Source organism: Strix uralensis, chromosome 2 (genome assembly GCF_047716275.1).
Source record: "Strix uralensis isolate ZFMK-TIS-50842 chromosome 2, bStrUra1, whole genome shotgun sequence".
In the NCBI taxonomy this organism is placed as follows: domain Eukaryota; kingdom Metazoa; phylum Chordata; class Aves; order Strigiformes; family Strigidae; genus Strix; species Strix uralensis.
This window is the reverse complement of record NC_133973.1, coordinates 18,556,422-18,573,660: the sequence shown is the minus strand read 5'-3', so window position 1 is coordinate 18,573,660 and position 17,239 is coordinate 18,556,422. Positions and strand designations below refer to the sequence as shown.

Here is a 17,239-nt window from a genome sequence, read left to right as displayed (position 1 = left end):
TTGCATACATATGATGTTATGAAATGAAAAGCTATTTATAATTTTAAACTTTTTGAGGTAGGGTCGTCTTATTGTATATGGCATTCACTTCTTTGTGAATCCCTGTGTATTGCCATGGCATTAAAACTGCATTTGTCAGTGAGAGTTTTGAAAAACAGTAGAGAAGGAGTTGAGTGGCTCAGTGAACCACCATAAGGAGGGTGAACAGTACTGCAGAATCTTAATAGCACATTGAATTCTATTTAAAATTCAGATTCCCAGTGTTTCTGAAGGAGAGAGTGCTGTTGTTTGGAACTTTTAATGTGTACAGTTTTTCCTGATGTTAACTGTGTGTACATTTTTGTCAAGGCGTTTATCAGAGCATAAATGCTCAGTGGTAAGCACAGAAGAGGCCACTATGATTAAGCATTCTTTAGCTGGAAAAAAAACAACACCACCCTGAAGCATCTGAAGTGTTAGAACATATTGCCGGTCCATCTTTATTAGTACACCACCCTGTGTTAAGCAGCTGGGGTTTTTTTGCATGATCATGTATGACAGGCTTCACTGTGTATCATTATATTAGTAACCTAAGGCAAAACAAACACCATTAACTCAAAAATAACCACCAGTACTGTAACTTTTATTTGCTAATAAATATCTTAATAAACAGGCTTACCCCATCTGTAAGACCTGATAATGCCTCTTAGGAAATCATAGAAAAATAAAATACAATAATAATCAATAACTTGTACTTTGTACAAAAATCTTATTATGTTGCTCAGCAGGTAGCTTTGCCAAACCCCATATTCTTTCTGCAAAGAGATGGCATATGTGATGCAATTCACCTTAAAAACACCCTAATGTTGAGAGCTGAGCATTCTATTACACTATTAACTTGTAGGCATGCCAGCACATGAAAATTTACATGGAACATCATATTATCATAGGAATAGAATAATAATAAAAAAAGAAGATAACACCACTTTTCAGTAAATAATAACAACTTCACTTCTAATGTAAATTCCCCTTGGGACTGCGAATCAGTATATTAAGCTTTTAATTTCATGGCTATTCCTACAATACTGTGATAAACTGGCAAAAAGGCAGAAAGAAAAATGCAGTGGGAACATGTATGGGAGATACATTACGTGAAGAAAAGGCATTCTGAACAGTGAGGCAGTCCCAGGGGGAAACCAACGATACCAGCTGTGAAATGTGCAGTCTCCCAGAAGGAGTAGGTCGTGCTTGCTGTGTGCAATGCAACCCAAGTTCAGACCGATGAAGATATAATTTAGAGGTACAGTACCAAGGCTGCTTTTCTGTGAGATGAATGGTGACGAATGAGTCACAGGTAGTTGTCATTATTCAAATACATCTTGATAAGAGGAAAAGAAGCAATGGCAAAACAAATGTCATCTGGGGTCTTTAAAGAAAAGATGGGCTTTGGATATGACATCTGTGCTGAGGCCACGGTTTGTTTGTAAAATAGTTTGCAAGTGTTATGATTATGACATTACTTTTGAAGCCATCTACTTTTAAAGTTTTGACATGGTTGCTTAAATATATAATCTAAAGTGTCTGTCATCAAATAGTTATTCATAAATACACATACATTGATACATTTTATGGCTATGCTAGAACAGCAAACTATGAAGAGCAGTCATATTTAGTTGTGTACAATCTAATTTCACAGAAGAGACAGAGATTAAACCCCCTTTTAAGTCATAAACGTTTAAAACCGTTTAAAACACACAGAAATAGATAGAGGCTATCCTGAGAAAACATACCAACCACATTATCTTCCAAGAGTAAATCAAAGCTAATTTTTGGAAGGTAATCAAATATTTTTCTTGTATTTTTTTCTGTAAGTCAAAGTGGTTTGTTTTTTAAAAAAACTGATGACAAAATCAAAATAATAAATTCCAACTGGATCAATGAAGGTTGCTTTGCTAGAAAATAAAACTATTGCCTTTCAGTAAATAGGCTTTCAGATGATTTTCCTTGTTAAATGGCAGATGCAGTCCTGAGAAGTGCAGAGTACCTGTTGTTTCCAAAGTCAGTAGGAGTTATACTGCACCAAACAAGAACAAGCCCTTTTTGTTAGTCTCCAGATTTTCAGTCACGGCATCGCTCTGTGTGACGCCACTGATAACATCAGACAATTTTGACATTGTCCTCAACAGAAGCAGATGCAAGGCTCTAGGTAAGAGCAACATATACTGAAGTACCGACTGAATCCAGTTCCTTCACCAAAGTTAACCAAGAAACAACTTTTCCTACTTTTAATCTGAAATAGCCCTCTCTACCTTATGTAGAAGAGTTGGGAGAAGAAATTGCTGCAAAAGAAATAGTATTAAAAATGCTACACTGCCAATTCAAAGCTAACTGTTTCTTGGAGAGAAGCAGATAGGGAATCGTGGCCATAAGCTTTAAAATGCTTATGTGGTTTTGTGTTAGGCATCTTAGAGTAGGATGGTTTTCTTGAGATAGGGAATTAATGAGAGTCCAATAAACAGAACCACCAGGAGGCCATTAGTTATTTTATTTGCTACTGTGCCTTTCATTAACTGGCAAATCTCAAAACTTACACTCCAATGGACTACGAGTATGAAACAGCTTGTTCAAAGAGGCAAATTTCAGCTAGCATGTCTGTTATGAAGGGGAGATCATATTGCATAATGGTATATGTTTAGGAAAGAAGAAATGTAGACAAATTCTATTTTTTTGTAGGTTCTGTTTGTTTGATGGGGATGGTGGTTTTATCCTGAATTTAAATCCAGGAGTTTGGGGAACTTCGTAGCAAAAAAAAACCCACCGAAAACATTTCTGTTAGATACTCTATTAGATGTGTAGGTCATTTTAAATACTTATTGCAAATTCACAGATGGTAGCCTATACCAGATAAAACAACAGTGCAGCTAACACCTTTTGTACCTTGCAGTTCAGCTTTGCCATGTTGAAGGTAACCATAATCTATTTCATCACATCCCTGAGGTAGTAGCCTTGTCTTTTATGCTCAGTGCACTCCTCCCCTATTAAATGAGGCCATCCATTCCATGCAAATCTATAGAAACCTTTGATCCAAAACCTGTTTAGGTCTATTAACATTTCCATATGGATTTAACTGACTTTGGATCATGCCCTGAAGGACCAACCTACACCTCAACCTGAAACTCTCAACAGAGAAATTAAAACTAGCATAGTTTTAGTGATATATTTGAATGACAAGACAGCATGTGTCCCAGTAAGTGCTGGTTCTCTAACAACAAATCAACTATGACAGCAGTGGGATGCAGGAAAGGAGAATCTGTTTGGAGACCTGAATCCTACATACAGTATGTGTAACGTAGGGCTACATCTGTCTGCCGCTGAAGTCAGTAACAAACTCTCAGAATTTTGGTCACAGCAAGACCGTGCCTATTGACACTGAAACATTTAATTCCTCACAGTTACCTCATTGGCCCAAGAATTCCTCCATTCAGAAGTTTATTAAATTCTTTCAGCAGGAATTGGAAATACTGGGTGTTTTACAGCAGAACCTTCCCAAGACAAAAATGGAACTCATGAATTTGGCATTTAGTAACTAAAATAATCTACAGATTTGAAACATTGGCTGCACTTTGTCTTTTTCAGCTAACCCTATTGTACATAAAGGGACTGTGATGGTAAGTTATACAGCTCAGAGCATTCAGCTGCTTAAAAAAAAAGTAATTCCTGTTTTGCTCATAATCATTCTCAGGTAGAGCTCAGTCTGAATGAGAGAAAACTGAAAATTCAGTTTGTAAGCCACTCTTAATTGGATAGCTCTACTCTACTGATTATTTAGGTTCCTTTCAGAAAAGCCAGTATGCAACAAGAACAAGTAGTCTTTCAGTTACAGAATTGTGTCTATTGGAGTTCTAATCTAAATGATGACAGCTGTACCTGAATTTTTGTCATAGGCCAGACCCTGGAAAATCAGCAAATAGATTTTTTTCCTATCATTGCTGTAGAGAAGCCTCAGAGCATTTTGCAGTGATGATACTATGAAAATTCTCCCTACACTGTTTCAATGGGCACTTTTTCATCATTCAAACCAGAAACGAATACCTGGTTTCCAAGCAAGATTTCACCCCAATTTCATTTTCCATATTCTATATTCAAGATTACTTTCCATACAACCAAGCCCCCAGGCTTCCCGCAGTTCAGAGTACAGAGCTAGATTTCTCTTTGGTTTGTGAATTTCCAGTGCCAGGGTTTTGGTTTATCTGCTGCTCAATATACATGCTGCTGCTTAGCAGTTATTCACTTAATTGTTAATAACAAGAAGTATTAGTATAATATTATGGTTTATTCACAAATTTGTAATCAGCTTGCTGATGTGCATGTCAGAGATGCATGTGCCCCAAAATGTGTACTATTTCCCAAATGAAGAAAAAAGTCAGCAATATCTCCTCACATATCAAGAACAATATGTGCTGGAGGTTTTGTGATAATATCAATGAATATACTGGACTCCCCAAGGAAACCATATGTGGTACTGAAGTTAAAAAAAATGACAAAATATGTTATCTCATGCTGCCTTACAAATATTTTATAGGGACTTGGATTTGCAAGTCCTTTAGGCATAACTCTACTCATATAAATAGTCCCATTTCTAATTGAATTGAATAAATGAATTCAGCTGCACAAGCATGTAAGTTTACAGATTCAGGAGTTTCTGAGCATGGTGCAGTACATACATTATTACTGAGACATATATGTAGTTACCTACTAGTCAAAGCACTCAGATGCTTAGACATAGGTCAAAATTTTGGACAGGAACAAAGTAGAACAGGTGTGAAAACTTCAAATGATTTTGAGACTGATCTTTTTAATATATTTTTTTCCATATCTTCAGTGTCATGACTTGGCATTTTTTATTCCAGTTTAATTACACAGCTATGAAAAATCAGATAATATGCTAAACCTTTCTGGAAGAGAGATGTACTTGGGAAATCCCTTGCAGGAAAGAAAGGTAAGAGTTACTCATGTAGGATATTTAAAGAAACATACACACAAATAGACTTCACTGAGCCGGTGTTCTATTATTTCATGTATAAAATATGGAAATATATTTTAACTCTAATCCGTTTTTTAACCTCATGTTTTTTCATCAACCATTTTTGTTGGTTTTCTAAAATTCAGCACATCTTTTTATACTGTATGCTAGCATATCCTCACCATATTCCCTTGAAAATTTCCCTTGTTTTGACCGTGTGTCTATAAATGGCTATTTAAAAGAAAATAATTTATATACTGTTTAAACATCTTTGGTGACTTCAGCAGAGGGACTAAAACTTTTTATAGCATGGACTATATCTTACTAGAGATGCTGGCTCATGGTCATCTTGCCTCCCCTCTATGATCACTGATGGTTTCTACAGTAATCAGTTGTACAGAAAAGAATCAGTAGAAAGGGGTTTGGTGTGGTGGCAGTGGAAGGGTCAGCATCAGGTGCCCAGGCAGCTTTCTGTAAGGCAGTTTGAAAATGTTTTTTCTGCCCATGGAGGAAAAGAGAGCCTGTCCATTTCCAGGTAACAAGCCAAGGAAGTTTGGGAAGTACTACTATACACATACAGTGCATGCCACTAAAAATTTTAAAAGCCAATGGAGCAGATCAACCCTGTTAGTGTTACTGGGAGTTAGGTAATTAATTCTGTAGGTTTGAAAAATCTCAGGCATTTTGATATACATTATATTTACAATTCTTTATGTACATATAGACAAATATTTTCTATCCATAATGTGATCAACATATCCTGGTCCATAATCTGAAGAACTATATACAACGATAGCACTCATGGATGAGCGGTGTGCACTACTAAATACAGTATGTGATGGTAGAAGGTATCTGTGAGCTGTAAGTGCAAGAGTCTTATGCAACTCTTTTGTTAGAGCTCCTTAGCACAACATGGACAGTTCTTCCTTTTTCACCTTATTACAAGCTTTAGGGATTTTTTTTTTCTTTTTCAGTGCTGATTCATTTGTTTCTCCACGAGATTTTCATGATCACTGTCCTACTAAGGGTAAGCCCAGCCCAACACATCTTTCCCTCACTGTAAAAAAAATAATAGTAGTACCAGTATAAAAAGAAAAAAAAAAGATGATCTTTGCCATTTATTCAGGAAAGATCAATTACAGTTGGTGAGCAAGGGTATTCTGGAAGAAAAATTTCACAGAATACAGTGCTCTTCAACCATTTGCAAATGCCACAAGTATCTCTACTTTTAATACTTTTCCTAGAAGATGCAATGGAAGACAGACTTTTTATTATGACTCGTAACTTTTGTTACTCTAAAAGATGTGTTGGACTGGATTATAAGCGAGTCCTCCTTTCCACATTTTGTGGGACATATTCTAAGATAGACTGAGCCCATGCTGGGGTAGTTCCAGGTACCTTGTGTTCATAGGAGAAATTCTCAGCTGCCAGAATGTGTCCATAGAACCATTCCTTCAGCTGAGTCAAAACAGCTAAATACATGCTTCAGTTTGCAATGGGGCCAGCTGAAATTTAGTGACTGGTCTTCAGTACAAGTTCAAGTATGTTGTATGCTGCTTTACCTTGGTGGTTGATACAGTCCCATGGGGTCATTCTAACATGGAAGTTGCCGTGGTTAGTACAGTCCTACTAGGCACCTCCAGTCCCAGATATTCCACATAGTAAATCTTTACTGCATCTGAATAAAGGGCATCTGTATGTTACTTTTGACCCACCTTTGGATCCTGTATGAATCTGCATTGAAAAATAAATTAATGGAGCCCAGTGTTAGATTCATCATATAAAAAATGGAAAATGGACAGTCAGTCTTAAATTACAGAAAAATCAAAATACTACAGACTATGAGTTCCATGTCAGAATAATCCAGCTAATAACTAATGCAATTTTAGACACAGAATGCTTTGTCCAGAGCAACTAATTTATCTGAATTTATTGTTGAGTGGACTATTTGCAATTAAAGGACTGCCTTATACTGAAAAGTCTTGGCTGATATCTTGAAGCATAGCATGCATCTAAGCTTTTTTTGGACAGACACTGAATTTACATCCATGGGAAACAAAAAAGATAACTTTTGTTCAAGAAAAATTTAAATTACATAGCTCAGTTCACTTCCTTTCACCTCATGGAGTCCCATTGCTTCTCAGTAATTCCAATGTGCAAACACCTCATGAGCAAAACCTACTAAACCTTCTGCTGTTACTTGTTCCATTTTAACACCAGCATTATGGAGAAGATCCTCTCTTTTTCACCGGTTCAGCATAAGGACTGGATACAATCAAGGCTTGAGATTCTTCTGACCAAACACAGATGCCTGGATATGAGCTAGCCATTTTGATCTCTTTGAATGCAGAGAAACAGGTGCTTCTTTGGCACAATTCATCTAACCCAGAAGTAAATAATTACATTTGTCAGATGACTTGCATCCTACAAGGGATGTAAAGGGACCCTCAGATGACTCGCTCAAATGCAGACCTCCATAACTAGGTGAGAAGAATTCCTCCCAATAATCTCAGAGCTCTGACTGATAAGTGGGGATATCTTGAGTAAGGATGACTGATATGGTTTCCATGTTAGGTGACCACCCTACCTGGCTGCACAGACATGCAAGTTGCTTGTTTGGAAGCACTGTGGTTGGCACGTGATGGACAGCTGGGGCAGTGCACTTGTCAGCCAAGAGACGTTAACCTGGTCCTGGCTCAGCAGTCAAGGCCCTCACTTAAGCTGTGTTTTGGAGGCTTAAGTGATACACGAGTAGTGGTAACAGTACAGATGGATGGATTTTATTCTAGATTAATGACAGTCAGATCTGTGAGAAAAATCTAAACATGGATATTACTTTTAAATGACTTAGACTTATGTCCACATTTTAATGCTTTTTTGCTTTTTTTTGGCTTGCATATCATGCACACTTTATTTTGTGAACTTTCAATGAGTACTTTTTGTCATGAAGCACTCTGCAATGTGGGCCAGATTCTCAAAAACAGCCTACTAGATTTGCTTAAATTTGTTGAGTTTAAACTCTAACTGCGCACTGCAATATGCAGGATAACTAAATAGAGCTAATTTTCACCTGAAGAAAGTATCTCCTGTAATAAAGAAAGTTACTCTTAATTTCACATATACACTTGTGGCCTGCACAGAATTAAGCTCACATTTGAAAAATAACACCTGTTGGTTTTTTGTTTGTTTTTAAATGAAAAAAATCAGGCATATCCCTGCGCCCCACCAAAAAAACCCCAAACCAAACAAGACTAGGCTTGGAATTGAAGCAAGAGCAAATAAAATGTTTCCAAAATGGGGAAAATGTAAATTAGATCAAGATAACTATTATAGAAGTGTCATACTGCACCACAACAACAACAAAAACCCAAGCCATATAAACCCATAAAATCCTGGATTTACAGTGTTTTTAATACATGTCCTCACCCAAACAATCCCTTGTTCTTTTCCTTCTGGTTACCCAAACTCTTGTTTATATAAAAAATAGATCTGATTAATAAATGTTTTAATATTGTTATATTTTTTCTATTGAAAATATATTTTCAGTAGTGTGATAAATTTGGAAATTAATTTCCATGAAATATATCCAGGTTGCATGCACATAACATGCCGCTCTGCATCCACACTACCAGGAATGAAAAAACGTGCAAAAGAGAATTTAAAAGTGCACATACATGGTTTGGATTAGTGATGAGTAATTTTGAAACCCCATTAACAAATAACAGACTCATACCTCCTCGGTAATGTATTTAATTGTGAAAGAGGCTCCTTCCACAGATGTCACGTTGTTGGCCACGGAAGCAATGACAGGCAAAATAGATAATTTTGACAGGCAAAACTGATAAAGGAAAATCAACTTTTAAATTACTCTGTGATGATAGTATGTTTTAAAAGGCTTCAGGTAAGTATGATTTTCTTTCCATAAGAGAACATTTACCAGAAAATTATTCAGATGTGGAACTGGGGCATAATTTTTCAAGTGACAGTCACAGAAAAGAACAAATGCTTTTTTTTCCACTAAAGGCCTGTGATCCTGCAAAACACACATGCTTGTACAGTCCTACTGAGTTCAGCAGGACTACTCATGCTGGCAAAATTACCTTTGTAGCTAGCACAGGACTGGAGCTGCCTTTCTTTAAACAACCTTGTCAAATTGGCATTGTAGAACACCGGTGAATCCTGATCTTTAGAAAACTTGTTCCTCAGTTAAATCTGTTTGGGCTTTTCTTTTTGTTTTTAATGAAAGAAAAGAAATTTACTTAACGCACTACCGTTATCTCACTTAAATTAATGCAGTTATTCCAACATAAAGTGACAACAGTGAATCAGGCCTTGCGTGTCTTACTCTGTGAACTGGTTGGAAGCATAATCTTTTCTGAGTTGTTTTCTGATTTTCCTTCTTTGCCACCAGTATACAATGGCAGCCTTTTCCAAGAGTTAGGAAATACATTTTGATTTACAGGCTGTAAATTAAGCAGTAAATATCATTATGATTACATAAAGTAGTTAGTTCATTTTGATATACACATATATTATACTAATTACCCAAATGCACGTCTTAACGGAAGAGTTGTAATGCTTGAGTATATTGGAATGCCACGTAACTCAAAAATGTCCTCCAAACTATGTATAAATCAACAAAAGCATCTGCACGCAGTTTACATGTGACATGCATGTAGATCTGTGTGTGACTTCTACAGCACACAGACATGCGCTGGTTCCCCTGTTCCCAGTAACGCATATCCCATGCAAAAGTTTGGAAATGTAGCCAGCATGTCTGTGTAAGTTGTCTGAATAAAACATGAAAGCTGTAAGTCTTAGAGAGGTACAAATATTATGTTAGGCCTTTGCAGACATTTTCTTGCATGTAAATATGGCTATTGAAGAGTTCTAAAGGTAATTGTCTTCGATGTCATTTAAATATCTGTACTAAATGAAGGTCTAGCCCATAGTAACCAGAGCTCCATTTCAGCAGAGTCTGCTTTTTACTTCTAAAAGCAGTTAGAAGTAGACTCAAGGCAACATATTATTACACTGCTGTCCTACATCTCCTTTTCTGCCTATGTACAAGATAACTGAATACCGCAGCGTGTAACTTCCAGCATTAGTTGGCGGTTGTAGCACTGCCCTCAACTGGAGGATGATATGGCTGGCCTGCTCCCATGGGCATAAGCACATCGCCCCACTGATGGCTGGCCCCCTCAGGTCTACTACCACCAGTGAAAATTATGCTTAGGTCAAGCAGCGGAGGCCTGCATTTTTGGAACAGAAAGCTTTTTGAAGTCTATGTGGCCACAGTAGAGCTGACAACCATGTTTTACACGTGGTTATGGAAGCGTTACAATCAGTTTTCCAGTGAATATTTGCCACGTAGTAGAAGCAAATGCTGAGTATTACAGAAAAAAAAAAAAAAGGGAAGGCCTAGGGTGGTGAAGAATCCCAAGGATGAACAAGTTTTCCAACCTAATCTAAAATTTAAAGCATAAAAAGTGTCGAGTGCTAAAGTAATTAAAAATCAAGGACCTTAAGTTTTCAAACAGATTTCTCTCACTATCCTCCCAATTATTCACACAATGAAAATTCGCTACATAAAATCATCAGTCATTTCTGCAAACAATACTAACAGTTTGAGGCACCATTTTACCAGCATTCAGACTATTATAAAGTAATATAACAATAGGACCTATATATTTGGATTTAATTAAGAGATAAAATAAATATTTATGTCAAACTTCTTTTTGATTGCACATTTGGTATTGGAAGTTACATGGTCACAAAACATGAAAGAAGTCAAATACTTTTTGATCTACCAGCAAACTCTAAATACATCGATAAAGAAGCCACACCAGGCCAAAGAGATTACTACTTTCAAGTAAGTTCATGAAAGTTTCCCAAATACTGTTATACAAAGTTACACATCCATGCTGAGCTATTCATCAGTGTGTAGCAAGTGTCTTGCAGTAGGCCAGGATTTTATCGGCAGATAACTGGCGGAGGAGCTATGCAGTGTGATTAAAAATTCCAGTTTGGAAGCATTAACATAGAAGTACTTTTATAGTCTGAACAGGAGACTGCAGTTCTTGAAGTTGGGAAGAGCAGAAGGGAAGAATGAGAATATTTTTCTGTTTTAGAAATGCTGAGGCACAAAACACAGTTGATTCTAGTACTTTCATACATGAAATCCTTTCTCCTGTATGTGCATCATGTGTAACCGCAAAGTCTGTAAACTGCTGACTATTCGTCTCTGGTGTCCAATGAGTACAACTCCAATTCTTCTAATGTCACTGCAAGATAAAAAGTTTCATCTTGGATGCAAGTATAGTAAAGCCTCTTGTACACAAAAGAGAATAAATATATAATGAATTGCTCTTCTTCAGGACAGTTTACCTTCCTGAGTGGGACATATAAGAAAGCTGCAAACATTCAAGTTTTCTGCACCTGTCAACTCCAAATTTTTAAAGATAGTAATTTAAGAAAAAAAAATGTAGTTAGAGCACTGGTATCTTTTGTGATACTAACAGTCAAGTAATTTTCCCAAATCTCGAGGAGGAACCTGAGAGGTGGTTCTAATAGCCCATTTTTAGTAATGTGTTAATAGCAAATGTTTCCCACTCATACTTGCAAAGGAACAGGGCTGATACACTCATTCTTGCAGTCCCGAGGTAGAAATAAGAGAGGCTGTGCTTCTGATGATTTGGGGAATGGTGGTGAGAGATGGTCTAAAGATCAGAATACCGGTGCATCTTCCAGCCTGACCCAGATTTCCTTCCTGGTTTCCCTTCATCTCATCTAGACCTGCACCCCAGAGTGGGTAGCTCACCCACAGAGCTTGACTTTTTGACAGGAATGAAGTCAGCAGCCCTCAGCATCCAGCACAACCCACTAGTTTAGTTGTTCTCTAAACATCACCAAATGCAAGATGCTGAGAAGGATCACAGAGGTGGTGAGGGCAGGAAACTTCAGACATGCCTTGTCAATTGTCCAAATCCCACACTGGGACATAGCTAAACAGGCAATGTCTATGCTATCCTCAAAAACTGTTTGACGATATAGTTAGTAAAGGAGCTCATGGGATGAGTCATGACCTTTATGGGTTTCAGATTTGCAGTTCAAGATACCTGCCTCTGTGTCCTCCAGCTAAAGAGCCACTGGATAGCAGCAACTATCCAGTACTTAGGCTTAACATCCACATGGGGCATGATACACAACATTTAAGGTCAGCAGGGACTATGCGAAAATATGGAGCATCTTAGAAGATAAAAAGAGTCAGCTAAAAGAATAAACCTTTGGGGGGAGGGGGGAGTGGTATTAGAAATGCAAGAACAATGCTTAGTACTTATCAAGAAAGGCCTGATAAAACTGAGAAAGAAGCCAGCAGGCCTAGGGTAATGGAAGTTATTTGAAGAAAGAAGGAATCTTTCAAAAAGCTGAAGTAGTATCAAAAGGAAGAAAGCAGAAAGGATGATAACCTTAGACAGATGATCTGTAAAAGCACAGTAAAGCAGGCTAAAAAAGAACTTGAGGAACAACCAGAAAAAAGGCACCTAATAATGAAACTCATAACAAACCTTTCTGCAAACTCGCTGGGTACAAGAAACCTGCCAGAGGCTCTGTAGAATCTAATGATGATTTGGGTATAAAAGAGCATTGAAGGACTTGCCACTGTTGGAAGACTAAACTGTTTGAGTTAACATTCACTGTGGAAAAAACTAAAGTGACTCCCATGCCAGAACCTTTATGTGGGACTTGACAGAAGATCTGTCTGAAGTTGAAGTGATTGCAGGAGAGGTTATAGGACAAACTGAAAAAACAACCACCCATCTCCAGAACAAGACTATAGTTAGCCAAGAGTTTTAAAAGAGCTTAAGGATGAAATAGTGGAATTACTAACAGGAATGTGAGAGAGGGAGTTATCGGCTGTGTTCCATGTGCCTAAAAACATCTTGGTGCCTGAGGCATGGAGAGTGGTGTGAAACAAAATAAAAAGTTTCCAGGGAAAATCTGGGTAACCACAGACTTGTGAGTCTGAAACCATTACAGGGCATAATAGAAACTACAGTGAAGTACAGAATTATTGGATTCTTGGATAAATGATCTACTTGAGTCACCATGGCTTTTGCAAAGAGAAGTCCTGTTTTATGAAGTTATTGGGTTTCCAATGGAGGAAAATATACAGATGAAAGTGATTCATTTGATACACCCCACTTGTATTTCCAAAAGCTTTAGAGAAGATTCTTCATCAGAGCTTCATAAGGAAAATAAGGAGCTATGGCATAAGAAGGTCTTTGTGTGACTAAGTAACTGGTTTAAAGACAGGAGGTTAGGAGTAAATTGTCAGATTTTACAATGTAGTCATCCATAGAAATCTGTAGGAACCTATGCTGGGATAATGCTGAACATTACTGCTCAACAAATCAGTAAATGGTCTGGAAAAACAGGTGAGCACACAGGTGAAAATGTCAGTTGGTGAGACTGAATTGTTCAGGGTAGTAAGGGAAAGGGCCAGCTGTGAAGAGTTTTAGAAGGATCTTATAAAACAAAGTGACTATGCCATAAAGCAGCAGATGAAATTCAATGTAGGTGAATATAAAGTGATACACATGGGAGAAAACCAGTCCTAACCTCACCTGTAAAATTATTGAATCTTAACTGACCATTACCATTATTAATGCAGATGGTCACAGCATCAAATAAAAAATTAGGAATTAATGGGAAGAGAATACAGAACAAAATAGATTGTATCATTATACTACTGTACTAATCCATAGCATGCCCAACTATGGATTTCATTAGTGTTTTCATTTCAAAAAAAGATAGAGTGGTGTCAGAGATGGCTGAAGAAGGGCAGCAAGTGGAACAACTTCCTCATGAGGACTGACATGGGCTTGATGATGTTCATAGCAAAGTAAGAAAAGATTTTTGCCACTGATTTCAGTGCCTAGATCAAAACTGATTCCACAAGAAACATTTAAGGATGGTCACTGCCTGACCTTTGGTGGCATTTGGTGTGGTCACAGAATGAAACCATCAGTTCTGGGTCTCTTAATCATATCTTTCTCCTGTGTTGTTTTGGTAAAAAGAAGTATTTGTCTTTTATTAGCTTAGGTAGGAAAGGAAATGAAAGTACTGTGCCATACATCATGATAATTACATCACTGCAGCATCCAAACAAATTCAGATAGATTAGTCACTGTAGGGATAATAGATTAACATACTTACTCAATACTCATTCTTGAAACCATATCCAAAGTTGTGAAACCTGCTGCCATGAAGTTATTTTTATACTGACCCATTTTTATGGAGTCCAGCCAGTCACTGACTGAAACAAACAAAGGATATTCTGGAACTTCACCAGGTGAATCTGGCATTCTGTAAAAACAAAACGCGGAGATTACCAAAACAGTACAAAATATGACACTTAATTTACTCACTCTGGTATGCACTGTTTTTATTAAAAGGTAGATGGAATGAGAGAGGAGCCTAAGCTGTAAAAGTCAGATCTTAATGGAGGACCTCTTTAATCCATTGTCTAAAACTTACAAATCATGTCAGTCTGCCGAGTTGCACTACTGAAACAACACATATTTTTGAAGCACTGCAGCTCAGTTAAACCAAGAAACAGACCTCTCCCACTGCTCTTATTTTAGTTCCCACAAAGTGTTTCTTTACAAGATCTTACATGTTCAGGTTGATAATAATTTCTATATACAGTAGTCAGACGACAAACAAAATTTAATGTGAGATACAATTTGAAAATTCATTACAGTGTTAAAAGACTTAAAGCTAGCCCTAGAAGAAGCAAAAAATGAAATTTTATATCTTTGCTTTTACATAGCATTTCAAATAAAAATGAAGGAGCTAGTTTAGTCACATTTCTGTTTGAGTTCTCTTCCCTAATATTATCGCAACTGAAACAGAAAGATAGAAAAAAAAGATTCCAATTTTGGGGCATATATTTCCAGTCTTCTGTTATGTGCCACACTAGTGAAGGCTCACTGTTTCATTGACTTTGTACATTTTGTGTAGAGAAACTGTAGGAACAGAATGCAAAAAACCCACACTGCTATTTATGAAAGCTTTATGATAGCCTTTATGGAAAAGATATAATTTATTTAAAATGAAAATTTCTACAGCAAAAGCCAGCCAACATTAACTGATGGAACATGACTATATAATGTAGGAAGCAACACGCCCTAATATCATAACATACTGAGTTTCAACCACACAGATTCAAATATGTTAAACACACTGTTTTTCATTTATATTATCAAAGTGATAGAGAAACTGAAGGACAGGAGAACACCGGTAAATACAAGCTTCAATTAAAGACCTACCAAGGTCCCTTCCAACCTGAATTACTCTATGATTGTACAGTTCTGTAGAATAACTGCTGACCTCGTAAGTTAACAGTAACACAATAATCATTCAGACTGACTGCATTAAGCATTCCCAAATGAACGGAAAAGCTTTCCCAAGCAGATGAACTTCATAAAAGCTTCACTGCAAGAAAACAGGCATAAGTTTTTAGATCTTACCTAATGTTTTAAAACAAGAATAGATAAAAATGCATTGCTCTGATGCTAAATAAAGTGACCCAGGTACAAGTAACAAGTCATATATACATTTATACGCACATACACACAGATGTCACTAACTAGTGCACAGACTTTAAATCCCACAAGTCCCACTAGTTTGTGGTAGATGAAATGACTGTAGCCCTAAGTCTTAGGCTTTCCAAGTAACCTCTCCATTCAGCCTTTCTCATAGCAAGATACCAGTCTCAGTCTTTGCCTTGTATGCTCAGCCCTTCTCCAGACCATATAAAAAAACCTCTTAACCTACTGAGATTCTTCACAAGACCCACCTAGGCCTTGAGAACCCCTTATAAACCCAGGGGATCTCCATGAAAGCACCTTTCTCTTAAGGTGAATTTCAGCTAATGAAGAGAGTGAGGCCACCTGGACCTTCACTGATTTTAGCTGATATGCAGGGACAGCTTGGATTAATAAGCCTACAAAAATTGACAAATTCTTCCACCATAGCCTTGCTTCTTCTGTAGCTGCATTCATTTCTGTAATATGATTAATAGAAAAAACTTAGGCAACACCATCAAGAATTTGTTGTGGAATGGTAATAGCATAATCTCTTATTTGGTCACTGTTGCCATTCTTCTGCAGATAAATAAAAATTTAGCAAGCTAAGACACAACTACTTTCTGCAGGAAATTGCCCCAAGGCAGTTCAGAAATTGCTTGAGCACTGTCAGATGGAGAGACAGGCTGTTGAATAGAGAAAAAATTACAAAGAGAAAACAAGCACACAGGAGAAGCACAAAAAAAAAAAAAACCCACCCAAAACCCCAGGAGATTCACAAAGATTAAGGATAGACAGTGCACAAACAGGGTTCAGACAAAAAAAAGAAAAATGCCTAACATAATCTGCATGACTTGAGAAAAAGTCTTTATGCAACAGTGTATTAACAATAAATCAAACTTTTAAAGGGGCTTAAAGTTATCTGAACCCCCATAACTTTGTGAGTTCAGCACTCTGCAGCTCTCTCCCACCCCTACTTAATGCCCTAAAACATCTAATGACAGCCACCATGTGTTATACAAAAAAAAAAAAAAGGTATTGTAAAGAGTCTTACACAAGTATGTCCTCCACTAGGGTATGAAGGGTGCTCGGATTGCGGATCAGTTTGTCTAGGAAGCTGACAATGTCACTAAATTTTGGACGGTGGTTCCTCTCCTTTTGCCAGCAGTGAAGCATTAGCTGGTGAAGAGAAGCTGGGCAGCCCATGGGAGCTGGAAGCCTGTAACCTTCTTCAATAGACAGTATAACCTAAAGAAATACAATGCATACGGTTACTGGACATTAGAGTTAAATGTTGAAAGGACAGTGTGAAGTTGACAATTAGAAACCAGTAATAACAATTAATGGCACAGCCACCCTCACTTTATGTGTTGCTGGGGCTTCATGCAGAGAATTGGGCCTGGCAGGAGTGTGACCAGAGGAGATGTGAAGTGTTTTGCAGGCATATGAAACACAGTAGGCACTTTTTAAAGCTCTCTGGCCATCCTCTTCAAACAGCCAAGAAAGGAGGAGGAGAAGAAAGAACCAGTATCACTGCCTTTTTCATCCACTTCAGGTTGATTTTGTACTGAATGAGGTCACAGGGCCATGAACAAACCTTGTATGGCCGCTGCATACTGGGATGCTCCAATATGTTGCATCCTGA

At 37.4% G+C, this 17,239-nt stretch overlaps 1 protein-coding gene across 3 annotated transcripts in view; it reads right to left on the bottom strand.

The window, feature by feature from the left end:
- Positions 1-8,739: 8,739 nt before the first annotated feature.
- The window catches only part of EPHA6 (EPH receptor A6), a 527,052-nt gene continuing 518,552 nt past the window's right edge, over positions 8,740-17,239 (bottom strand). For all 3 annotated transcript variants that reach the window (XM_074856969.1, XM_074856950.1, XM_074856960.1), the window contains 3 exons: positions 16,649-16,842; positions 14,222-14,371; positions 8,740-11,286 (listed from right to left, as the gene is read on the bottom strand). In XM_074856969.1, the coding sequence (XP_074713070.1) occupies positions 11,172-11,286; positions 14,222-14,371; positions 16,649-16,842 (459 nt within the window). In that variant the 3' untranslated portion in view covers positions 8,740-11,171. The remainder of the gene's footprint in view (positions 11,287-14,221; positions 14,372-16,648; positions 16,843-17,239) is intronic.